We start from the raw sequence: 12582 nt of genomic DNA, 5'->3' as shown, positions 1-12582 counted from the left end.
CAGTCCCATCCCAGTGTTATAAGTCGTGACTAAATTTCACAGCAATTGAGCCACCCTCGATCATTACCCATTTCAATCGGAAATAAGATTCCCTAATTAGATTAGATTGGAAGTTTAAGAGTCCATAGGATAGCGACAGCTCCCCTAGAGTTGAGCAATGTCAGGAAAACACCCCAGTAAGTCTGAAGTTAGTGATAGATCTCGGCTTTTCCCCCTGTTTTTTTCTTGTGGATACTTGTACTTGTGCTCTGATGCTATTCCTCAGTGTGTTCCATGCCTAGAGCTTGAAGGCAAACCCAGAAGAGCACAAATACGGGTAGGATTCCCCGATGATACTTTGTCTGCAGCCCATTGCAGTTGCTTCTCCTTGACTTTGCGCTTAGACAATGTGGATTTTATATACTCTCAATACTGAAAAAGCTCACTCTTCCTGTTGGTTTTGAGAGTCCCCTGAGGGTTTTTTTTTTTCCCACATCCTTCCCTGTTGATGCTCTTCACAGTTCTGTGAATTGAAGGCAGAATATGTGACAGACCCTCCCTCCCTTTTAAATGTCTAAGCCAAGGAGAATTTATTGCATAGGAAAATTGACATTCTCAAGACATCACTTAGTAAATTGACACTACGGGGGCTTAAATTTCTCAGCAGAACTGAGAGTGCCAGGGGCATACATCTATCCATCTTAAATATTCACACAAATGTGAATACTTTTAATAATATATATATATATAGTTAACTAAGTATAATTAATTGATTATTGATTAATTATGAATATTTATTTATTTATTTATTTAATGGGGAATCTTTTTTTTAATTATTAAAGATTTCTGCCTCCTCCCTGCCACCGCCTCCCATTTCCCTCCCCCTCCCTCAATCAACTCCCCCTCCCTCAGCAGCCCGAAGAGAAGTCAGGGTTCCCTGCCCTGTGGGAAGTCCAAGGACATCCCACCTCCTTCCAGGTCTAGTAAGAGACTGGGCAGATCTTATTTAAGAATAGATATGAATTCACATACACATGTGTTTATGTAATAACAATGAAAAAGAGGCTATAAATTTGGAAGAGATCAAGGAGAGATTTATGGGGAGGACTTGGAGGGAAGAAAGGGAAAGGGGAAATGATATTATAATCTCAAAAATAAGAAATGACTTAAAAAAGAAGAGACAAAGACAAGTACTGGCAAACACTCAAGTTTCAAAAGTGTAATCTGAACCAGAGGTTTCTTAAAAAAGATAATAATTTCCCTTTTGTTCTCTTACAAGTTTGAACTAATTGAACTCTAAACTCTAGGTTTTGCTCAGGGAGAATGCCCCACTGAATCACCCACGCTTTGCTTCTCACCTTCTCTTTCAATGGACCCCCCTTGCTACTGAGAAAGCAGATAAAAGACTTTCTGTGGGACATATGGAGCTTAAGACGAAGGGAAATACTTCAGACCTAAAGTGATCTCGCTTCTGTGCCTCTCTTTGCCAGTCTATAACAACCTTTAAGTAAGAAATTAGGATGTCAAGTTCTGGATGGTTTAGATAATTTGGTTCAATTGAAACAGAATTTTCTTGCATTTTATTTATAAGAGAAGTGTCTGCTTGATGGTGACAAAGCCTTCTGGTTCTCAAGGTCCCTTTGGTAGTGTGATGTGTGCCAGATTAATGAATGCAGAGCAGCTGGGGGAGGAATAATGATTCTGAGCAATCGCGAAGAGCGAAACACTGTGTTATCGTTTCAGGTTTCCAGACTCTGCCGTTTCTGTGTTGAAGAGCCAGCACTTGCGCCAGAAGCTCCTTCAGTCTCTCTTCCTTGATAAGGTTTACTGGGAGAGTCAAGGAGGAAGGCCAGGCATCGAGAAGCTCATTGATGTGGTCGAGCAGAGAGCCAGAATCCTTGTCACCTATATCAATGCACATGGCGTCAAAGTATTGCCTATGAACGAATGACGAAGGGCCTTCTGCCTCGAGGGCTGCACATGTGTGACTTTTGGGTTTTCTTAAATACAGCACATCAACAATAAGTATTTCTAGGAGGGAGGCCGCATATCTGAATATACAAAACTGACGCAGTATATATCATAAACCAAGTAAAAAAAGTTTGCAGAGTTTAAAGATATGCATATTCAAGGAGTATGGGAATAGCATACTGCTTGCAAAATGCCTGATGGTATTTTTTGCCTGATTTTCTGGCACATGTGTCTCAGCATTGTCATTACACAACAGCCCCAAATATTATTCACATTAATCTTTAAACCACTGTCATGCCATCTGATGGAGCAATATCAACCAGAGGCACTGACTTTTCTCATAAACCATTCTCATGCCATTTGACTAATCTGACCAGCTCCCAGCAGAGAGTTTATTGACATTATCTTGATGATGATGTTACAACCATTTCCCTATCCCTATCCAGAAGCAATTCTACATCCCGAAACTGAGACACGTGGGCTGTGAAAGCAGCAGAGTCGTGAAACACCTTATAAGAAGACATGGTAATAGATTCATTCGCAAACCAGCAGTGTGTTTTCCTAGAGTCCATAAACAATCAGGTCAACCAAAATCTCATACCCATTCCTTTTAAGAAATCAACCATCACCATAGAAATATCTGCATGTAACACTGGCTATATTAGTTCACTTTACTCTCTTAATCTTGATTCAATTTATGTCTGGAGTTTAGAAAACTAAACCGCTATGAGACATGATGTTACCTACTTGAAAACTTATTTTGTGGCTGGGCGGTGGTGGCGCACACCTTTAATCCCAGCACTCGGGAGGCAGAGGCAGGTGGATCTTTGTGAGTTCGAGACCAGCCTGGTCTACAAGAGCTAGTTCCAGGACAGGCTCCAAAACCCACAGAGAAACCCTGTCTCGAAAAACCAAAAAAAAAAAAAAAAAAAAAAAAAGAAAACTTATTTGTGGAATCTCTTAATGTTCTTATAGGTTGGTTGGTTGGTTGGCTTTTTACAAAAATCGTTATAATGTCTCGTGTAGTCCAGGCTGACTTTGAACTCCTTATACATCTGAGGATGTTCTTGATCTTCTGGTGCTCCATCCCCCAAGTGTTAGGATTACAGATGTGTGCCACCATGCTCAGCAGTGTCTGCTCTCAGTCTCAGAGTTTCGTTCATGCTGGATAGGTGCTGTGTGATTAAGCCCATGACCCCAGCCCTCTTTTGTTGGTTTGATTTTAGTTTTGCAAGACAAAGTTTCTCTGTGTGTAGCCCTGGCTGTCCTGGAACTCCCTCCGTAGACCAGGCTGGCCTCAAACTCACAGAGATCCGCCTGCCTTTGCCTCCCGAGTACTGGGATTAATGGCATGTGCCACCAGCGCCTGGCTCCCAGACCTCTTTTAATGACTGTTTAGTAAATTGCCATTTTATAAAGGATATGCTGTAATTTCTGCAGTTTTTTTAATCATAGACTTCTTTTGTATAATTAGGTTTCATCTGATTTAATTGTTGTTATCTAGGAATTGATGATAAGTTCACATATTAAATATATTATGTCGATCAATTCAATATGAGAAATCTCAATGAAATCCAACCTGCGTGACTGGATCTTTTCAAGACGAGCACACGACTAGAGAACATGGGGCAACAGATTGGCAAAATTAAGCCTCAAACAATTCTCCCCTAAATCCCTCTGCCAGCTTTTAGTTTGGTTGGGATGACAGAGGGTACAGTGTTTATGCTCTGAATTGTTCTGTCCTAGGGAAATGTGCAACGTTGTTACATTTTCTACTTATAGGGAGGCTCTGAATCCAGAACCAATTATTTCTCTCTCACTTTTAGCTCTTCTGCCCCTTATTTAAAAGCGGATTGATTAACCTGAGGTGGTGATGCATACCTGAATTCCTAGAACCCAGGTAGCTGAGAAGGAGGATTGCAACCCTGAGGCCAGTCTGGTCTGCATAGTGACATCCTGTCTGAAATGCATCCCTCCCTTCACAAAGGCTGACTTATTGACTGTTTCTTTCTTTGGAAATTTAAAAATAAAACGTTACAATTTTTTTCATATTTGCCTTCTCTTTTGTTTTCAGTTGTTGTTCCTAACCTGCACAACATTTTCTGTATTCCGATGAAGAATAATTTAATACAACATGATCTTAAAAAAAACACAACAACAACAGTATAGGCTACATCATAGAAGGAAAACGTTTGTGTAGGTGCTAATTGATACAAACATCCCAACCTATGCTAACAGAATCTTAACTATAACCAAAGATAGACAGACCAAGGGGAGAGGCAGCCTCTGACCCTCTTATTCCAAGCCCTGCATTTAATGTCATATGTGTTTCCTTTCCCTTGGAGTGTTGACCTTTGTCATATCTCTTCAATCCCCCGGACTGTGACCTGAGTCTGACTGTGGCCCTGGTCAGTCCCTATGTTGGCCTCTGTCTATGAGTTTTATCTCATTAATCTTCATCTTCGTTATCCTTGCATGCACTTGTACACCCCACTTGACTTAGAATTAAAAGAATTTCTACCAAGTTGTCCCATGCCTTATCAAGATGACCTATGTTCATTTTAATACTTCTTTATTTTTAGAAAATTTACCATTTCATCCGCATAGTGATATTAATTTCAGGCACTGTGAGCATCTTAAAAGCTTGCTTTCATGTGTCTGAAGCTACATTGCCTCTGGGTGGCAGCCTGGCCTCCCACAGGTGGGTCAGACTGTTTTTGCTTAATTATTTCAACATGCTTGATACTAAACAGAAAGCTCAAAAACACTGATTATTTTTGTAATTTTTCTTTTGAGGGTTTATTTTTAATTTTATGCATATGTTACATGTGTTTACACATGCATGTGTATGCAGTACTCACGGAAACCGAAAGAGGGCATGGGAACCTCTGGAGCAGTTGTGAGCTACCTGACTTGGGTTCTGGGCACTGAACTGAGGTCCTTTGAGGGAGCAGTGTGTGCCCTCATCAGCTGAGCTTCTCACCAGTCCTTCCAGTCACCCTTTAACACTGTATTTTATTTTGTAAGCAGTAAGCAATCAGCGGTGCATTAGTTTTGAAAAATAGCTCCAAGCCAACCTTTGCGTTCTAAAAGTAACAAGTCTTCCTTTATTGACATGATGAGAATGTTTTGTGCGTTTCAGATGTGCTCAAATTCGACTGTGATTTGGTTTGCGTTAGCCCATATTGTGGTTTATTTGCTCTGTTACAGCAGGCTTAAAATAGAAGAATTGGCCTTGGCTCACATACAAGTGCTTATTCTTCTGTGATATTTTCCTTTTAGTGGATATGAAAATGCACACATCTTAGACTCTGTAATAAAATGTTCCAAATTAAAGTTGTGAGATACTCATGTGTGTGTGTGTGTGCGTGTGTGTGAATGAGTTTTACTCCAATCTGTCTCTGCTTTATATTGTCCTTTGGAAGAGCAAATAATTTGCTTAAATTGGAAAACAGAACAAACAATACTTGTTTGTGGGAAGGATGTGAAAAAAGAGACAATTTAAGGGCTAAGACGTCTGCCTGGATCATGTGTGCACACATTTGATGTCATAAGTCATGATCACTATGCTTTCTCTTGGTGTTTGTAAGCACTGTAGGGTTGACAAAAGAAATTAGTTAGCAGGTACCATACATCTTAGGAAGAGATTTAACTTTTGGTTAACTTTCCATGGCTGGCATGATCCTTACAGTATGTTTAAAGTCTCTTTCCTATCATTTATATTAAATAAATTTGTTAAGTACTTAGGGACTGATAAAAATGTAAAATATCCTAGACTTATTTTTATTTTTTTTTATCTCTGGACTTGAATAATGAGGTGTTTATTATACTATATCTTTAAATATGCATTATATTACATGTAATGAATAAAATATTTAGATGGAAATTTATATGCACATTGTTTTATGAAATTCTAGTGTCTGTTTGAACACAGACTTAGGTAAGACACATTTAATGTGCTAGTCTAAAAATATACTGAAATTATATATGGATAAAATGAATTTGATAATTTTTTTGTAAACATTAAGCAATATAGTAAAAAATCAAGCTAGGGGAATCCAAGGCATCATGGTGGTTTGAGCCCAAGCCATCCCTTGGCTAGGAAAAACTGCACTCACTTGGGTTCTGTCTTATAACACTAGCATCGAAAAGTTTTGATCCCACTTTCAGCGGGGTCTCACACCCATAGATACCCAGTTATGGGCGGATCACTTAGCTCTTGGTCTGCAGTCTCTGAGGGTTAAAATGCTTGTTTTCCAGCGAAATAAAGAGGATAAGAAATGATATTACTTACAGTAAGAAAGATTGTCACTTAATAAAGCAAATAATTACTTATATACATAATCCAAAACTTTGATTTTTGGAAGAAATAGTTTACAAACTGTTTTATTCTTGGATGAAAGCTGAAGAACCAGTTATTGTTAGTAATTCCTAAATGTTTTTAGTCCACACCATTAGTTCCCAATCCACTGACACCAATTGTATTATTTGTTTTATTTAATCCTTTAATTTATTAAAATTCTATTACCTGACTTATTTGCTCTTATTAAAAACAAAATGAAACAAAACATGGCCTGTTTTGGAGTAGGAGAGAAGCTACGTTAATATGCAGTATTAAAATAAGCTATGTGATTATTACCCAATAGTTTACTGAACACTAGCAATGTTCCAACATTAATAAAACAATTTTCTAAGCAAATTAGTGAACTTTTGCCAATGGAGTTATTTCTTTGACATTGCGAAAAGCTTTAATGCCATGTGACCTTGACTTTCGGAGGCCTTGGGCTTCCTGCCCTTATCACCTCTGCCCCGTCCCTGCTTACACACAGCTGTCTTGTGTCACAATATGGCTTCTTCCCTACTTTTTAAGCTCTTGGTCCCCCAGGATGGGGCTCTGCTGTAAGAAGGGCCTGACTCAGAGTTGCTGGCAGTCTGCTGCACAGCCTGAAGACTCACACGCTGAGAGAATGAACCACAGGGACCCTTCTGGTCAGGGCTCTGTGTGCAATCAATGCAACAGTTCTCTGCACTGTGGAAGCTTGGGTACCCCCCTATCGTTATTCTTCTAAAAGGCGCTTACTTTGATAAAATGATGCAGAATTTTGTGTGCATTTAGGGACCCTCATACGTGGTCTTTCTAAAATAAGCAATCTGTATTTCGTAACAGTACTTACCAGGATTTTCAAATGTACTGTGATACAAAGCTAAACACCGAAACCGCCCCCCCCAAGCTTTCACGCCATGCTGCAGAATAGCAGGCTGCCGCTCTAGTTCGGCAGGTGAGACGGGGCTCTGAGACAGGTATGGCTGTATAAGCCAGACTCAACACTGCGAGTCTGCAGGGCTGCCAGCGGTCTCTTTAGACCCAAGACAATAGGTGTGATTTGGTTTATAAATTGTCTTTTGTTACTGGCTCAACTTCTAGGTAAGAGAATAAGACACTTGGGTCTTAATCTCAGGAATATTAGACTTTGAGGTCACTGCATTGTTTTTATTTAAATCTTTGTAGCGTTTTAATAACAACAACAAACCATGATTCAGATATTCTTTCTAAATTGGTGAGAATAAGTTATGATTAAGCTTGCGAGTCTCAGACATTTTTAAAAAGGGGAAAGGAATAATTTATAGCTGCCTCCAAGCAGGACTCAATATTAATCTCTTTTAATCAGTTAACATGACAGCTAAAATGTAAGACAGCCCCAAATATTCTGGCAGCTTTTGTGACAATATTAATTGTTTGCTCGTATTATGATAGTCCCGTCTTAGTCTCTTGTGCCACTTCCTTTCTTATGAGGATGTCAAAAGCATTGTGTTCTGTGGGAGGGAGGTGGTGCGTTTTAACAGGAGTGCATGGCAGGATTCCGAGTAGCAAGTCTCTAACTAAAGACAAAACTTCCTAGTCAAACCTCAACCGTAGGGCAGTTCATCTGCACTGGAGATATTTTTAAACCAAGGGCCTTTGTGGCACCAGTTAGGTACAGTGGGGGTGGTTTAGTGGTACAAACACTGTGCCAAAAGACTCTTGGGGAGAAAAGGCTTAGTTTGGCTTACACTTCGAGGTAACTGTCCATCACTGAAGGAAGCCAGGGAAGGAACTCAGGCAGGAGCCTGGAAGCAGGAACTGAAGGCAAATGCTCCTATTTGCTTGCTCCCAGGCTCACCCTCAGCGAGCTTTCTTACACAGCCCAGGTTCACATGCCTAGGATGGTACTGCCCCTGCTGGGCTAGGGCCCTCCTAGATCAGTTAGCAATAAAGAAAAGACCCCCACAGACATGCCCACAAGCCAATCCGATGGAGGCAATTCTATGAGACTGTCTCTTCCCAGGTGTATAAGGTTGAAAACCAGGATTAGCTGTCCCAAGCAGTTTCCATGACAACCAAGATTAGCCCTCACCCTGCTCTCCACTCTCCACAGAAGGAGTGAGTGAAGGTCTTGCTTTAGGTCTCTCAAAACCCTTTATTTCGCCTCACGTTGACTGGAGAATAAGCATGCGATCACGTGATTTTTTTTTTTTTTTTTTTTTTTGTCCTCCTTCAGTTCACTGTGACTCTCCGAAGCTCTCTGTCTCTGGTTTTGGTGGCGGCCATCTTAGAGAGCAACGCCTTTCTTGCTTTTCTGGCCTCAGCGAATTTTAGTGGTTTCTGTCTTTATTTGTGGGTGCACAAGAGAAATAGCTCCCAACTGTCATCTTCAGCAACCTGGGGTGTGCCCTTAAACTTTTAGGGAAACTTGACTGAAACCAAAGTGGGAGTTGTGGCTTCAACGCTGAGAAGAACCTCAGGTCTAGGCAGAGCTGAGGTTCAGTGGACCTGTTGATATCGTCTTAGGTACCAGGGCTAAGAGACACAGGTGCTCTGAAGGAGGTAAGACACACTGGCGATCATGGGCACGGGATTCTCAAGGAGGAGCTGTACCACCTCATTGCTCTTTACAACAGCCATGGGCAGGATTCTGGTAGAGTTCAAGGTTGCTAGCTTAAAGGGCTCTGAGGAATCTACATACGGTCCCAGGGTAGTTTCTGGTTTTTTTTTTTTTTTTTTTTTTTTTTTTTTTTTTTTTTGGTTTTTCGAGACAGGGTTTCTCTGTGGTTTTGGAGCCTGTCCTGGAACTAGCTCTGTAGACCAGGCTGGTCTCGCCCAGGGTAGTTTCTGAGGCACCAGATAGAATTCTAATAGATAAAGTAAAAATCTAGTGTCACAGCAAGGCAGGATAACTTCATTATAAGTTTATTTATTTATTTATTTAGTATACAATATTCTTTCTGCATTATGTCTGAAGCACTAGACCTCATTACAGATGGTTGTGAGCCACCATGTGGTTGCTGGGAATTGAACTCAGGACCTTTGGAAGAGCAGGCAGTGCTCTTAACAGCTGAGCCATCTCTCCAGCCCCCTTCATTATAAGTTTTACTTGTTGTCCTCAGTAATGTCTGGGGAAGGGACTGAGGCCTTTCCCAAGGTCATGTACATTCCGTCTTAAGCCTGTTCATTATAACCTTAACAAAACATCCATTAACAGAGAGATAGTAACTCTGTGTCAGCAATTGGTCATTGTACTGGAATTTTTGTTTCTCTATTGGCTTCAATCCACCTCTGGAGTGAGGGCTCCTTTCCCTTTCCATGTCCCCATAAATTTACCTGTCTTTCCACCCTACCCAGGTTCCCACTAAATGATTTATTTATTTATTTATTTATTTATTTATTTATGTCATGTTTTATTGAGCGATTTCAATGTGTTTTTCAGAAAAGTCACCATGTGATGGGCTGTGTTCCAGTGGACTGGGGCATATTGCAGGAGGAGGAAGAGGGGGATGTGAGAAAGTAATTTAGCAAGCTCTAGAGGAGTTTTAGGCATGAGATAATTAAGGGAAGAGGCTGGATAGTATAGTTTTCAAGAGTTTTTTTTTTTTATATGTAATTGTGGGTCATTTAAAAATCCATAGGAAATGTAGTGACTTCTGATAAAAACGCTGTTGAAGAGATAAAAGTTCAAAAACTATTTTAGAAGCACAGATAAAAGGAGGCTGCTTCAGGCTTCAGATATATTTTCTTCAGCTGCCGCACCAGTAGTCTTTAAAGAGAATTATGTAAACCAGAGAAGGTCACTGAGGACACATCAAAGAGAAAGATTCAGAACGACGTGCATCTGTTCAAACACACGTGTGCTCAGGCAAATCCATACAGATACACAGACACATGCATACAGACACACGTAGACACAGAAGCAGACACGTGCGAGCGCAAACACACACAGAAGTCCAAGTGAGCTAGATCATTTTTCTTATCTTCCTCTTGAATAACTGATTTCTCCTCATGGTTGATGACAAACCAGCTTTATTTACAAGCTCTGACTGGAGCTGTGAACTCAGGTTGAGGTGCCGGGAACCATGAGATGCAACTCATTCCTCAAATTTCTCAGGGCTTCTTTTGATACAGCGGCTTCTCAGGTTGTGACACAAGAATTTACTTCATTTGCTAATGTGATTTCTCTAGTGCTTTTTATCTATTCATTCATATAACCAGTGATTTTTTGAGTGCCAGCTGTCTGTCAGGATTGCTTTGCCCCTCCACCCCAAGAAACCAGGAAACAGACAATTAGGATCTTCCTCATTGGCCGCTTATTTTCTTCAACCGAATGCCTGTGCATCTGTGGAATAACAGGAGTTAGGAGTGCTCATTCTAAGCTGTGCACACATCATGAAGACTAATTTCATGCACCATTCCCTTAACTGTGCCTTCCCGGTCTTCAAAGGTCCCTGCAAGGAGAGGAAATGTAAATGTCCAGACGTCTTTGAGTACACAATGAGGATCTCTTGGGTCAAATGCTAGTGGCTGCTCTCCCCAGCCTTGATGGGCACCTTCCTGTCGGCAGTGGTGAGTTTTGCAATCTTCCACCATCTGGTCTTCTTCTACTTGGTCTTGGGGAGGGAGAGCTCCCTATAAATTACCACAACAACTACAGAAAGAAGGCGTTTGGATCGCTGCCAGGCTTGGTAGGGAACTTTCAAATCAAGGAAATGTTCTAAAAAAAAATCAATATTTAAAGAGCAGACTTGGCAAGATGCTCTCCTCTGAATGAAATGGATGGTGTTTGTGAAGAAGATGACAAATGAGGGACAGTCAAGTTCAAGAGCTGTCCTCCGTGAGCTCAACCCTGCCCCAGAACTTTCCCTGCTGCCAGAAACCCTTATATTTTGTGCCTAAGTACACACAGAATTGCTACCTTTATTTCATCATTTTTTCTCTAGAATCCTCCTCAGTGCAATTTCTGCTTATTGAAGTAATTTCTCTGCACTGTCTGGACACTTCATCTTTGTACAAATTCTAGCTTCTACCTCTCTCTCTCTCTTTTTTTTTTCTAAAGCTGCTCTCTTCTCTGCTGGGCCACAGAGGTGTGCCCTTTGACATTCTGCCATTCTCAGGCTTCTAGTTCCCTTAACACATGGGCCGTGTTTCTTCTAGGTTAGTGCTCTCAAGAGGATATGCAACTTTGCTTCTACCTCTGAGGGAAATCACAGTGTTGGCTTCATTATTTTCACAGATATCTTGTGTGCAAGCACGGGCGTGTGTGTGTGTGTTGCTGAGATACAATCTCAGTATTTAGGGTGTGTTGGCTCTGATCAGTCTCTAGGACCCTTTTGCCTTAGTCTCCTGAGTGTTGGAATTAACATGTGTATACTGTGTCTGGCTTTTGCCTGTTTGTGCTTCCAAATTTTTAATGGTCTTTTACACAAATGTTGGATGTCATTAAAATGAATACAAGGAGCAAAGAGGCACACAGCGGAAAATTTAGTTGCAAAGCTGACACACTTACGTTTGTGAAAATTAGGTCACAAGAGTTTCCTTGCTCCACCCTGAGCTCTTTCAACTTTGCCTCCATGGCTTCCCTGAGAGAATCTGTATTGGTGCCTGCAATGAGATATTTTGCAGTTACCACAGCCACACATAAAACTGATTGACACCTGCGGGAGTCACTGTGACTTTCCTGATATCTCTTTCCTGTCTGACACCAGCCAGGTTTTCGAGGTGATGATCTTCGATGTCCCCTCCTACCAGTTGCTGATACTGAACAGGATAAGTGCTCAGCATGGGTTTGGGCTTCTTGATTCACAGAGACAAAGAGAGCACAGACTTGGATGTGCAAGCCCAATCCGTCTGTCCTGATGCTGAGTTGCACAAAATGAGGGCACACATAAAACAAATGCTTCTTTCCGTCCCAAGCCTTGATGAGCATTTTCCTTGATTCCTTTGAATTGCTCTGGTATGGAAATCACAACGTAAAGCCATTCTTTACATTGGATGTGACTTCGGACAAAGGACTGTGGGGCTGCTATGGTGGGAAAGCTGTCAAAGTTCACAGAACAAAAGAGGCCAAAGCGCCCTTAAAATCACACCATTTCCACTTCATTTTCCTTTGTGTTGTTAGGTTAAAAGCTGGATTTGCTAGTTTGCAAGTAGACATAATGGCCAATGCAGCCCTGGTTGACTGACCGGTCAGTTAGTGTGCTTTAAAGCACGAGGTAGGCAAAAACCCAGGGCAGATTTACACTCAGAAAACCTGCTCTCTACTGGGAAGTCTTTTCTTAGAGTGCAAGAAGTCAGTTTATTTTCAAGACTAAGGACTGATACTT

The 12582-nt window shown here is 41.0% G+C and overlaps 1 protein-coding gene across 2 annotated transcripts in view; it reads left to right on the top strand.

The window, feature by feature from the left end:
* The window catches only part of Gask1b (golgi associated kinase 1B), a 38709-nt gene extending 32854 nt beyond the window's left edge, over positions 1-5855 (top strand). For both annotated transcript variants that reach the window (XM_057757153.1, XM_057757152.1), the window contains exon 5: positions 1723-5855. In XM_057757153.1, coding sequence (XP_057613136.1) covers positions 1723-1930 — 208 coding nt within the window. In that variant the 3' untranslated portion in view covers positions 1931-5855. The remainder of the gene's footprint in view (positions 1-1722) is intronic.
* Positions 5856-12582: the final 6727 nt, after the last annotated feature.

Source organism: Chionomys nivalis, chromosome 24 (assembly GCF_950005125.1).
Source record: "Chionomys nivalis chromosome 24, mChiNiv1.1, whole genome shotgun sequence".
Taxonomy (NCBI): Eukaryota; Metazoa; Chordata; class Mammalia; order Rodentia; family Cricetidae; genus Chionomys; species Chionomys nivalis.
Note: the sequence above shows the minus strand (reverse complement) of the source record. Positions and strands in the feature narration are given on the sequence as shown.